Genomic DNA, 14,188 nt, shown 5'->3' with positions numbered 1-14,188 from the left:
TGAATAAAGTTTCCTTTTAGGAAGTTACAGTTTCTTGTCCATGAAAAAAGAAATGGTAAATTCAGTAATGTTATTCAAAATAAATAACAGGTAGCTTCTCTGAGAAAAGTAATTTCTTCCAGTTAAATAGCTTGCTGGTTTTATGCATGGTATGATCATCTTCAGGTCTGTTTCCTTCTCTTTTTCCTCTTCTATATTTCTTCTGACATCTTTCCACTCGTTCTCTTCATCTCTCATTGTTTTATACCGTGTTATACTACTTGCTGCCTTCATTATAGTAAGTAGTAAGTATAGTAAGCAGTAACACTGCCTCATTTTGGAGAGTGATCTAAATCAGTTGTTCTCAGTGTGCATACCAGATTTATTTCAAGAAATTAAAAGAAATGGCCATGTGTGCTGACTCATGCCCATGATCCCAGCACTTTGGGAGGCTAAGGCAAGAGGATCACTTGAGGCCAGGAATTTGAGACCAGCGTGGGCAAAAAAGCAAGACCCCATCTCTACAAAACATAAAAAAATTAGGTGAGCATGGCGGCGTGTGCCTGTAGTCTAGCTACTTTGGAGACTGAGGCAGGAGGATTACTTTTTTTTTTTTTTTGAGACATAGTCTCACTCTGTCACCCAGACTGGAGTGCAGTGGCGCGATCTCGGCTCACTACAAGCTCTGCCTTCTGGGGTCATGCTATTCATCTGCCTCAGCCTCCCGAGTACTGAGACTATAGGTGACCCCCACCACGCCCGGCTAATTTTTTTGTATTTTTAGTAGTGATGGGGTTTCACTGTGTTAGCCAGGATGGTCTTGATCTCCTGACCTCGTGATCCGCCTGCCTCAGCCTCCCAAAGTGCTGAGATTACACGTATGAGCCACTGCCCCCAGCCTCAGGAGGATCACTTAAGTTCAGGGTTTGAAGTTGCATTGAGCTATGATCTCACTACTGCACTCCAGCCTGGGCGATAGAGTGAGACAAGAAACTGTAATTAAAAAAAAAAAAAAAGGCCAGGTATGTTGGCTTACGCCTGTAATCCCAGCACTGTGAGTGGCTGAGGTAGGTGGATCACCAGGTCAGGAGATCAAGACCATCCTGGCTAACACAGTGAAACCCTGTCTCTACTAAAAACACAAAAAATTAGCCTGGCGTCGTGGCATGTGCCTGTAGTCCCAGCTACTCGGAAGGCTGAGGCAGGAGAATTGCTTGAACCCTGGAGGCAGAGGTTGCAGTGAGCCGAGATCACGCCACTGCACTCCAACCTAGGCAACAGAGTGAAACTCCATCTCAAAAAAAAAAAAAAAAAAAGGAAGACATAGATATCTGGACTGTTAGTTCAGTGACTCGTTTTATTTGTGTTTGAACAAATAAAAAGCAACAAATAAATATGGCTAACTCTTGGTTTTAATTTAGTTATTGGATGTAGGTGATAGGTATAACAGATACTGATTTTACTTTCCTATCATTTTCTCTGAATAATTTTTCATGCGACACATTTTAAATGAAGATTTCTGAAGAACATCTTTAAAAGATGACAGTAAACAAATTGTAATGTTCCATGTTATGTGACTGTTAATAGGTGACATTTTTTATTTAAACATTTTTATGCTATGTAATTAGTGCATAAAAATGAAATAAGAAACGATCTCAGTCTCGTGTTTAAGGAAGTTTATTATTGTTCTGTAGCTAAGATTTCTAATACACTTGACCTTTTTATTATTTCAGTTTCAGTAACATAATATCAGATATGAAAGTTGCCAGACCTTCTGCAGCTAGAGTTCGTTCAAGACCGGAGCATCAGATTCAATTTGATGATGGCTATGACAGTTCTCCTGACCAGCAGAAGACCACTGATCTTAGAAAAAGGTATCAGGCTTTGTAATCTGCTGGGTTTCGTTTGTGTAGTTTGTTTTTACCTTAACTGTAGATTTATCTTCTTATGTGTGTTTATTATTGCTGTTGGATATTTGAACATTATGAATGCATTTACATCTGTGTTCTTACTCTCTGTATACCACTTCCTAGAGAGGGAACCATGTGCTGGATTTAGCCAGTCCTGTAGTTTTCCATACCTGAAATCAACATGGGCCATGCTTCACATCTACCCACAATGAACAGGGGTCCTTTGATTTAGAATAAGAGGAGCTGACTGAATTCTGAGCAAATAAGTATTTTGTGAGAAACATTATTTTTCATTTTAAATATGCGTCTAATACTGTGTATTCATATAGCCTTTATATCTCAATACATGCTTATCTGTTGGCGTAGCTTAGAGAAATAACCCATCATCAACAAAAAGAAGGAAAGGCAAGAGGAAAAAAGTTTATATAATACTTTAAAATGGTAGATTATTTGTGGCCACTTGAATTTACTGATTTGAAGTTCTTAAAGATGCTGAGCTATGCCTTACATAGTTATTTGAGAATTTAAAGTTGTTCTGTATTTGCGTAATGTTTCTGTTCTTTTTCTTCTTTAAACCCTGAAAGTGATAGATGGGAAGGAAGAACCAGATATTTGGCATGGTCTGACAAAAATTAACTTGTCTTTATAGCAGGATATGCTCACAATTGGAGTGTTTTCAATGCATTGTGTATTCTGTGGATTTGTTTTAAGTAAAATCAGGAACTTGAGTTAACTCCTTCCAGGTGTTAAATTACTAATTTATACAGGAAAGTTGGAAAAGGTGGTCAGCAGTTAACACAGGAAGTTCAAGAGGTTATGGTGACTTTGGAAGATTATTTGAATTACTAATTTAAAGTGATTTAGTATCCGTTACATGTTATTGAATACAGGAGAAAGGTGTACTTGGAGTTTTACTTAAGAATATTTAACTGAATCAGTTAATCCTCGAGAATATTTAACTGAATCATTCATCTTGAACATGATTCTGTGCAACTACATTAGGATGGTATATTATAATCTGATTTTTAATATTAGATTTGATATTTAATATTTTAAAACTTAGAAACTAAAGTAGGAAAGGGGTTTCTGTGCCTTCAATGTGTTAACAAGCCAGCTAGAGGTGAGTAAGGGGAAGCAGTGATGAGATGCCCAGTTGTTCACCCTGCTGTGACTGGGGCAGGATCTGGGGTATCAACCCCAGACAACCCAGGCCTGGACTGACTTCTTCTTTTGGAGATTGATAGTTCACACTGGCCTGCCTCAGAATGTTGGCACTGCCACTGACTAATTCTGTGACAGGGGCACCTTTTATAGCCTCTATCAGCCTGTTTCCCCAGCTATAAAATGCTGAAAGTGAAACCTGGCTTAAATGGCTTTCTTAAAGAATAGAAAAGAAACACGGGTAAACTATTTGGTACATGGTAGGTGCTCAGCAAATGTCCATTCCCTCTCTTTGTAGTACATTCCTCTTTTGAAATTCAATACTTTACCAAGGCATTTGCCGCCTGCTCTGACTTGCTTTAATCCACCATCCTGTTTACCAGACATGTGGTTGAGGGGGAAGAATGCAAGGCACTGAAGAGAGTTCTGGAGCATAAAATCCTTTGTTTACAAATAACTTGGAACTACTAGATGGAAGATTTTATGATTTGAGATCACATTATTTAACGTTCATATGGTATTTGCATTTTTTCCAGTTATTTGTATTTAGTAGAGAGAAGTAATTTAGTTTATTAAAAAAACAAGAATTCAAAATTATTTTTAAAACTAACCTTCCAGTTTATTTTATTATTTTTTATTTTTCTTTGAGACGGAGTCTCACTCTTACCGCCCAGCCTGGAGTGCAGTGGCACAGTCTCAGCCCACTGCAACCTCTGCCTCCTGGGTTCAAGGGATTCTCCTGCCTTAGCCTCTCAAGTAGCAGAGATTACAGGCACCTGCCATCACGCCTGGCTAATTTTTTTTTGTATTTTTAGTAGAGACGGGGTTTCACCATATTGGCCAGCCTGGTCTCAAACTCCTAACCTCAGGTAATCCACCTGCCTCGGCCTCCGAAAGTGCTGGGATTACAGGCGTGAGCCACCTCACCTGGCCAACCCTCCAGTTTATGAACTGGATTTTAATCTGCCAGTAAATTTATTCAAGTAAATATGTGAATTGATGCATAAAGCAGTTGATTATCAAGTGTGTGAGAAAATGTTACCTATTAACTCTCTGATATTTCAATAGTTAATTAAAAATAGTCACGTAAAGAAAGTTAATAATTATTTTAAAATGCAGAATGATTGCTTTATGAAAGAGAATGTTGTGATTTATCAATGCAGTCTTTTATAATTATAATTTATAATTAAACATTGCAGTGTTTTCTGCCCTTAAAGACAAATGTTGACTTTAACAGCTTCTATTTTAGCATAGTTTTATAGTTTTTCACAGCATGGAGTTTTTAAAACCTTAATATAAAAGCGAAAAAATAAAAATTATGGCAAAGTAAGCTAATCTTTTCAATTAGGTATTTTGGAAATTAAATTGCTGTAACTGATTTGTTGTATATGAAGCAAAACTTCAAGTGCACATTTCTGTTTTTAGTTTATCGGTCCTAAAAATGTGGCATTTTAGCTAAGATTTTTTGATGTGGGTCAGTGGAATTATTTTTAATTTCTACATAGAATATTTCACTTAAGGTATTTTCTCATAATTTTTGTTGACAGTTTAAAATATATTCATTAAAATGTTATTTTCTTTTTTTAGACTTAGGAAAAACATATTCTCGGGGAAAAGACTTAATATTTTTGACATGACAGCAGTTACTAAAGAAGCACCTGAAACAGGTTTGTTAAGAATAACACTCTTTCTCCTGGGGAGAAACATTCCATCTTTCCAAGATGTCCTTAGTGTTCTAATGGTGTAATAGTTGGATATTTTAATATTTCATTCTGTCATTGGCCTGGATCCTGCTTACGAATGTGGCAGTTGTTATAAGGAAAACTTGGGACTGTAACGTCCCCCCAAGCTGGGAAGGAGTTGAGAGACCAAAGTATAATTTGGGCAAGTCCAGCTTTGCAAATAGATGAGTTTACTAGAACTTATATACTGGACATTCCTGAGCAGCTCTAGAGTCACCCTGTCTCCCATTTCTAAGCTGCCTTTCAGCTAATGTTCTGGCTGTTTGCCTACTCTGTGTGTGCGATGACAGTGTTATCTGATATGTTCCCAGGTATGCCCAGGGATGTTTGGGTTCTCAGGGACACCTGCTTCTCAGCTAGGCACCATGGCCTTGGCTCCCTGCCCAGGCTTCAGGATCCAAGCAACATGCATAACGCTCTTAAGTAACCTGGTGGGGGACACATCACACTACAGTTGCCAACCCTGTTAGTTTTGGTCAGGTTTCCCCCTTGAAATGTTGCATTCTTTGAGACAATGGGAGGTAAAGTACTACCAATTACCAAATCCAGATGTCCAGATTAGCTACTAATTTGGGTTAGAACATTAATAATCAACTACCATTTACAGTGTATCTCTATGCTATTACATAAAGATATACTGGTTCCTGCCCTTAGGCAGCTTAGAAGAGGAGATAGTACAAAATAACTTCCTGAAGTGACTTAGTGATTGTTCCGGAGATGGGAAGAACATTCAAGGAATATATTTAACAGACCTATAGTGTTTTCTTTGGGTAAGAAATTTGCCATTTTAAGTCTAAAAGAGAAATAAGAGTGTCCTCTTGCTTGACATTACATTTAGTTTACTAGTAAAATAAATGAAGAAACTTAATACAAATGGTCTGTAGCATATAAGTGATGAGCATTTCTAAAGAAAAGAAGTTAGTTTTTTGGATCTTGGTAGAAATAATGTTGTATATGAACTTGGGAGGCTGAGACAACAGGATGGCTTGCGACTAGGAGTTCAAGACCAGCCTGGGCAACATATTGAGCCCGTTTCTCTAAAAAATAGAAAAAAATTATCCAAGCATGGTGGTGCATGCCTATAATCCTAGTAACTTGGGAAGTTGAAGTGGCAGGATCACTGGAGCCCAGAATTCGAGGCTGCAGTGAGCTATGATTGTGCTATAACACTCCTTCCTAAGAATCAGAGTGAAACTCCATCTCGAAGGGGGGAAAAAAAAGAATGTTGTATATGATAGATAAGTTCCTAGGCGGGCCTCCAAGGGCTCATTTAATGTTTCTACAGCTACTTATATGAACTTTTGATTTTCCCTCTATTTAATAGACTATTAGGGACTGGATCTCATTCATGTATACCTACTCATGTGGCTTACAGATAATAGGAACTAGTTATCTTAAATCTTAAATTCTTTTTTGAACAAACTGTACTGTAAAATATGTATCTATAGAGGAAAGAAGTTAATTCAGTGTTTGTTCATTTGAACAGAAGGTGAAGCTAAAAGAACAACCCCCTTCTTGTATTACAAAAACTGCATTCTCTTGTGTATGATGAAAAGGAAGTGCAAAATGCATAGGGACAAGGAATCGCCTCTCCCCTGCTCAAATGGTTAAGCGTGCATCAGAAAGGAATTTGTTGGCAGGGCACAGTGGCTCACGCCTGTAATCCCAGCACTTTGGAAGGCCAAGGTGGGTGGATCACCTGAGGTCAGGAGTTCGATACCAGCCTGGCCAACATGGTGAAACCCCCTCTCTCTAAAAATACAAAAATTGGCTGGGCATGGTGGCGGGTGCCTGTAATCCCAGCTACTCAGGAGGTTGAGGCAGGAGAATCACTTGCACCCAGGAGGTGGAGGTTGCAGTGAGCCAAGATTGCCTGTCCAGCCTGTGTGACGAGCAAAATTCTGTCTCAAAAAGAAAAAAAAAAAGGAAGAAATTGGTTGTCAGGGCAGCTGCTATTGTCCAGCCAAGACAGACACTTGAAGATTCTTGAGATTCTTGAAGGAACCAGCTTACTTTTTAAAATGAAAAAATCTTATTTCTAAAACTGAAGTTAGTTGGCAAGGTAGCACCAAAGTTTTATGTATTTGATAAAACAGTATCAAATGATTATACTCTAGTGAGGACAATAGCACACAAATTTATGTAATAATTTACTTTCATGAAGGTACTGTGTGAATATGCTATACTTGCATGAGTCTAAAGAATGGTGTTTGTTCCCAATTAAATACAAGAGTAGCAAAATGTGGAAACGTAAAATTTAGCAATTGTTCACTGTTGTTTTGCCACCATCTGAAATAATGCTGGAAATATAGTTGGCATTCAGTAACTTTTTTATTGACTGATTGAATGAGTTATTCTGTTCCATGATTCCCATGTCTTGTTCCCCACTAAGTTCTTACCACTGCTACAAAGGATATAGTCGTAGGCCCTACTGGTTATCCTAGAGTCCACAGGCAGTATAGTTTAACAGAAAGAGTGTTGGTGTTGTGTGGAACTGGATTCCAATTCAGATTCTGCCACACTAACCTTTCCCCACCTATAAAATGAGGGTTACTACATACATCTCGAAGATTAAATGAGGTAATCTGAGAAAAGTGTCAGGCACAGTGCCTGGAACATAGTGCATATTTAATAAATGCTTACAAATATTAGCAAGTGTAAAAATATAGTGATGATCCTAATGATGATGGAAAAAACGTAGGTCATTCAGTGACCACCGAGTAAAAGATAACTGAGACAATTAAGTTATTTTACTGGTGTGATTGCTCTGTAAATGTGGCTAGTGGAGGCTAACAACTGATTGTTTCCCAGTATTAGATGATGTAGGCCAAAATACTTAATATCTACACACATTTCTGCACATAAAGGCTTATAGAAATAGATTCAGAAGAAGCAAAATAGATAAAATAAGGCTTACCCAGGTAGAAGAGTAATTGAGCTATTTTTTGATATGCTTTAGTGGGGCTTGGCAAAAGTGGGTAAAGAGGTTAGCTGGAGGATAGATCATATGCAGTCTATGCCTCTAAACCAGAAATTGTGTTCCTAGGAATTTGTTCTGAGGGAATATTACAGATACGCACAGAATACAAGGACATTTGTCACTATAGTATTTAAAAGAGAAAACATATAAATGATCAAAATATTCAGTGGTAGGGGATTAATTGTGAAAAAAGTACATTACCAAACTATACGATCCTCATTTATTTTAAAAAGTGATATCACACAGAAAAAAATAAGAAAGATAGAAGATATTAGTAAAAATAACTAAAGAATAAAAATATAGGAAAAAAGGTAGCCAAGGGATAGATACTGATATTCATTTTCTTTTTACAACTTTATTAAGGTATAATTTATGTGCAACAAACTGCATATATTTAAATTATATAACTTGACTAATTTTAACAAATGTATACATCCATGAAAATATCAGTTATAATTCTGAACGTTTTCATGAACCTACAAAGTTTCCTCGTGTCCTTTTGCAGTAAACGCAGACACACACACCCACACACAGTACGTAGGCAACCTTTGATCTGCTTTCTGTTACAATAGATTAGTTTGTATCTTTTAGAACTGTACATAACTGAAATCACATAGTATGTACTCCTTTGCATTTGGCTTCTTTGACTCAGCATAATGATTTGAGATTCATCCATATGCTGTTACATGTACTAGTAACGCATTTTTATTACTGAGTAGTATACAGTTGTGTGGATGTATCACATTTTTGTACCTGTTCACCTGTTAGTGGACATTTGGGTTGTTTCCCAAATTACAACCCACATTTGGCTATTACAAAGAAAGCTGCCATTAACTTTTGTGTACAAGTCTTTGTGTGGACATGTTTTATCTCTTGGGTGAATATCCAGGGATGAAACTACTATGTTGAATAATAGATATATTTTTAACTTTTTAAGAAACCATCAAACTGTTTTCTAAGGTGGTTGTACCATTTTATGTTCCTAGCAGCAGTAACTGGTGGGAATATGGCTCATTTTCAAAAGATGATCTGAAGTTTCAGAAGTAAATAAGTTATTGAAACATGTAATATGATAGTGGTAATTAGCCAACATGATAATACGTTACTCATAGGGTTGGTTGTGAGAATTACATGCACTAATGCATAAAATAAATACATTTAAGCACAGAGGAAGTAATCAGTATTCATTATCAGTTTTGTTATTCTGTTAATAAAACTTCTTTAGTTAACAGTAGTACATTTGTAACTTATTTTGATAGACTAAAGATAACAGGCTAGACTTTAAAAATCAAAATCACATATTCTACAAAAAACATTCACATTCATAAAAATACCCTTACACAAAACACAAATTTATTTTTTCTTTCCAGTAGAGGGGGCAGTGATTACCTGGCATTGTAAAACAAAAGCTAAGCTTGCCATTATTGTAGTTACCATTTTTAATATAATTTTTGCAGTTATCTCTCAGTAACTTTTTATTTTATACTATTTAATTATGAGTGTCAGGGTCTGAAAAATACATGATCAATTCAAGATTGGTTGTAACTTTTTAAAAAAGACACTTACATTGACTTGTTCTTATTTAAAATGTCTTTGTTGTACAGACGCATCACCTTCACTGTGGGATGTGGAATTTGCTAAGCAGTTAGCCACAGTAGATGAACAACTCCTTCAGAATGGGTTTGAAGAGCTGATCCAGTGGACAAAAGAGGGGAAACTGTGGGAGTTCCCAATTAACAATGAAGCAGGTATGTGTTAATTTCAGGGGGTTATAAAATGTATTGAGTTTATTTCTGCCAGATACTTAACTTTTGGAGTGTAGATACTTACATGAATTTTAAAACCTTTTGTGGATATCTTCATGGTGTACTAAAATAAATGTGACAAGGTTTTTTAAAAAAGATGTTAGAATTTCACTTATTTTTAGATATTCGATAAGGAAAATGAAGAAGTAAAACTATATGGCAAAAATCCAGCATGAATTTCTATGACATAAAAGGACTGAGAACTACAAATGATACCAGTTTTCTAATTGCTACACAGGATATTACTTGGTGAATCTTCAAGAAATTACATAAGGCGTATGAGATTATACTTAAAATTTGGAGAACATTACAACTCTTAAAGTCTCACGCTGGTGTCCTTTAGTCATAAAACCATTGCATTAATGAGCTATAAGGAACTTGTATGAGCCACTCAAAGCAAAAACCTTAGTAGGCTTTGGAAGTCTTTGCCCACATAATACAGACGCTTTGAACTGGCAACAGAATATCATCTACTTTACTGGGTATTTTTTGGAGATGTTACCTCTTCCTAAAGCAAAAGAAAAACAGTATTACTATGCTATTTATTTTTTATGATACCCATGTTGTCATCAGTTAAACATTTTAATTGAGTTTATAGACGTATTTTGAATTGGAAAAGATTCATGGCTGGGCGCAGCTCACGCCTATATTCCCAGCACTTTGGGGAGGCTGAGGCCGGTGGATCACCTGAGATCAGGAGATCGAGATCAGCCTGACCACCATGGTGAAACCCTGTCTCTACTAAAAATACAAAATCAGCCGGGTGTAAGGGCACATGCCTGTAATCCCAGCTACTCAGGAGATTGAGGCCGGAGAATTGTTTGAACCTGGGAGGCGGAGGTTGCAGTGAGCCAGGATTGCGCTATTGCACTCCAGCCTGGGCAACACGAGTGAAACTTCATCTCAAAAAACAAAAAAAAAGAGAAAAGATTTGTTTGCTTTTAGGCTAAGATTAGCTAGAAGTTGGAAAAGCCTAAATAAGTCTTAGGAAAATGTAGTCCGTATTTTAACCTTCATAATATTATGGTATCATTGTAATATCTTAATTTTTGATAATCTTTTATTTGTTGGATTAATAGGTAGAACGGAAGCTTAAGTATCAGAAATATTTAGTCTTATATGTAAATAATTAACATAAAGTGTTACTTTTTATAGGAAAACTTTAGAGACTTACAGATTCTTTTAGCAAATTCTTAATATTTTGTATATTCATATTGTTTTTGCTTTTTGAGACAGAATCTCACTCTGTCGCCCAGACTGGAGTGCAGTGGCACTATCTCAGCTCGCTGTAACCTCCACCTCCCGGGTTCAAGCAATTCTCATGCCTCAGCCTCCCGAGTAGCTGGGATTAGAGGCATGCACCACCACACCCAGCTAATTTTTGTATTTTTAGTAGAGACAGGGTTTTGCAGTGTTGGCCAGGCTGGTCTCAAACTCCTGACCTCAGGTGATCTGCCCACCTTGGTCTCCCAAAGTGCTGGGATTACAGGCGTGAGCCACCGCGCCTGGCCTGTATATTCATATTATACCTGCAATAATATAGAATACTGTGTTTCATGTATTACATAACCTGTGTGTTGCTTAAAGTATGGTTTCTGTGTTCTGGAAAGTATCAGGGTAAGGTAAAAAGACCAACGCCTTTTTAGTTGTGCAAAACTGAGTACCAGCTCTGTCCATTTTAGCCATTTGCCTTTGAGGAAATTATTTAAGCTCCTGAGCCTCAGTATCCTCTTCTGTAAAATAATATCTGATTTAATGAAAGATTTGGTTTGCTCTTACAACATGTTTAGATTTCATTATTTGAAGAAACTTGGGTGTTCCAAGTCCTCATGGTTAAAAACCTGATTTAAAAACCCAGTATTAGGCCGGGCACAGTGGCTCATGCCTGTAATCATAGCCACTTGGGAGGCTGAGGCAGGAGAATCACTTGAACCCAGGAGGTAGAGGTTGCAGTGAGCCAAGATTGTGCCGCGGTACTCCAGCCTGGGTGACAGAGCGAAAGAAAGAGAGAGAGAGAGAGAGAGAGAGAGAGGGAGGGAGGGAGGGAGGGAGGGAGGGAAAGAAAGAAGAAAGAAAGAAAGAAAAAGAAAGAAAGAAAGAAAGAAAGAAAGAAAGAGAAAGAAAGGAGGGAAGGAGGGAAGGAGGGAAGGGAGAAAGAGAGAAAGAGAGAAAGAGGAAGGAAGGAAGGAAGGAAAGAAGGAAAGAAAGAAAAGAAAGAAGAAAGAAAAGAAAGAAAGAATAAAAAAAAAACAGTATTGAGGTATAATAATGTGACTTTATTCAGGAGAGTCAGTGAAGCATAGTGGTTTTAGAAGTTCAAGATCCAGAGTAAGTTACAGTCTTGATCTCCCCAAGCCTCACTTCCTTCATCTCTAAAATGATGGGAATAATAATAGGACTCATTATACAAGATTGGTGTGAGGAGTAAGTGAGGTTAAACAAGTAAAGCATCATCATCATCATCACCCCTGTTTCTACAGCAACAATATTGTGAGGGGGTTTGCTTCTGTAACTGTTTTCCATTGTATACTGTAACATTTTATTTTTCGAAATTTTACTTTATACTGGAACATTTTAAATCTTAAAATATTAATAAGGATAGTATGTATTATCCGGGAACCACCGAGTAGGGTGTTAGGAAAGCACAAACTCATAGTATATTGTCATCAGCAGTGAAACACTTAAGTGCATCAAAATTTGATCAAACTCCAACGGAATTTATCTTAAATTTGACCTGGTTTCTGAGAAAATTTAATTTCTAAAAAAGGAGAGAAACATGTTTTTTTTGGTCAGGTTGGGGAGATAAATGTGACAACTATCCATATGACACTTCATATTATTGATATTTCAGGGCTGGAAAAGGAGGTGGTAGGTAACTCATTTTCAGCTCCTTAAGGCATTGTTATCTGAAGTAAAAACAGGAAAGGACTATGGAAACTCTCACTTTGATCACTGCCCTGGGTGCACACTTAGAAACTTGTACTTTGAGAAACTGGCGTTGTAACCTGACACCTCAACAATTCAATAACTTTCTTTTATATTTCTTATACTTAAATGTTGAAATGAATGAAATACCTTTCTTTCCCTACTAATTAGCTTTATGAAGATTTATTTAGATTCTTTTGTGGAAAGATGTTTTGTTTTGTTTTTAGTAGTGTTGGAACGTAATATTGAAAATGACAAAGTGACATGTCATGTGTTTACAGTTTAGTTCGCAGTGTGGTGTTTTTCCATTATATAAAAAATTAAGGTTTGTTGTTTTGCCACTTAATGCATATACATTATTTTTCCAATTGAGAATAGCTTTTTTTTTCTGTTTCTGTTTTAAGAGCTTGTTAGTCCCTTGTGCTTTGCCTTCATGGAGATTTACAAGCGCTATTAGATGGAATTGTTCTCACTTAGACTTGGCACTAGTTTATATGTTGGATTGTTAATAATCCGTTTTTATTTTAGCCTCTACTTTGATTTTAACTAAATTTAATCACATTTATGCTTACCCAGTAACAGAGTGTTTCTAAAGCTAGTTTTTATGGGGGAGAGGGGATTTGTTGAGGGGATTGTTCTTTCATACAACATAAAAGCATGATCCATGAGAGAAGAAAGTGGTAAGTTGAACTATATTAAAAAATAAGACGTTTGCACTGTGAAAGACACTGTTAAAATATAAAAAGACAAGCCACAGAGTAGGAGAAAATATTTGCAAAACACGTATCTGTGATAAAAGACAGGTATACAAAATACATTTTAAAAATTCTTGGCTGGGTACGGTGGCTCACACCTGTAATCCCAGAACTTTGGGAGGCCGAGGCAGGTGTATCACCTGAGGTCACGAGTTCAAGACCAGCCTGGCCAACATGGTGAAACCCTATCTCTACTAAAGATACAAAATTAGCCGGGTGTGGTGGCGCATGCCTGTAATTCCAGCTACTCGGGAGGCTGAAGCAGGAGAATCACTTGAAGCCGGGAGGCGGAGGCTGTGGTGAGCTGAGATTGCACCATTGTACTCCAGCCTGGGCAACAAGAGTGAAACTCCGTCTCAAATAAAATAAAATAAGATAAAAATAAAATAAAATAAAATGCAAAATATGGCCGGGTGCAGTGGCTCATGCCTGTAATCCCAGCACTTTAGGAGGCCGAGGTAGGTGGATCACTTGAGGTTAAGAGTTTGAGAACAGACTGGCCAACATGGTGAAACCCCATCTCCTCTAAAAATCTCCTCTAAAAATACAAAACTTAGCCAGGCTTGGTGGTGCACGCCTGTAATCCCAGCTACTCAGGAGGCTGAGGCATGAGAATCTCTTGAACTCAGGACAGGGAGGTTGCAGTGAGCTGTGATCTCGCCACTGCACTCCAGTCTAGGTGACAGAGCAAGACTCTATCTCAAAAATAAATAAATAAAAATAAAATAGGCTGGGTGCGGTGGCTCTTGCCTGAAATCCCAGCACTTTGGGAGGCCGAGATGGGCAGATCACCTCAGATAAGGAGTTTGAGACCAGCCTGGCCAAAATGGCGAAACCCGGCCTCTACTGAAAATGCAATAATTAGCCAGGCGTGATGACGAGGCCTGTAATCCCAGCTACTTGGGCGGCTGAGGCATGCTAATTGCTTTGC

General features: G+C 37.5%; 1 protein-coding gene across 1 annotated transcript in view; it reads left to right on the top strand.

Annotated features, from left to right (window-relative positions):
* The window catches only part of MRPS31 (mitochondrial ribosomal protein S31), a 37,786-nt gene that overhangs the window by 12,611 nt on the left and 10,987 nt on the right, over nucleotides 1-14,188 (top strand). Inside the window, exons 4-6 of the mRNA XM_037986770.2 lie at nucleotides 1,713-1,853; nucleotides 4,638-4,717; nucleotides 9,377-9,520. Coding sequence (XP_037842698.1) covers nucleotides 1,713-1,853; nucleotides 4,638-4,717; nucleotides 9,377-9,520 — 365 coding nt within the window. The remainder of the gene's footprint in view (nucleotides 1-1,712; nucleotides 1,854-4,637; nucleotides 4,718-9,376; nucleotides 9,521-14,188) is intronic.

The sequence above is a fragment of the Chlorocebus sabaeus genome, chromosome 3 (genome assembly GCF_047675955.1).
Source record: "Chlorocebus sabaeus isolate Y175 chromosome 3, mChlSab1.0.hap1, whole genome shotgun sequence".
NCBI classification, from domain to species: Eukaryota; Metazoa; Chordata; class Mammalia; order Primates; family Cercopithecidae; genus Chlorocebus; species Chlorocebus sabaeus.
The sequence above is the reverse complement of the archived record's forward strand: the minus strand, read 5'-3'. Positions and strand labels throughout refer to the sequence as shown.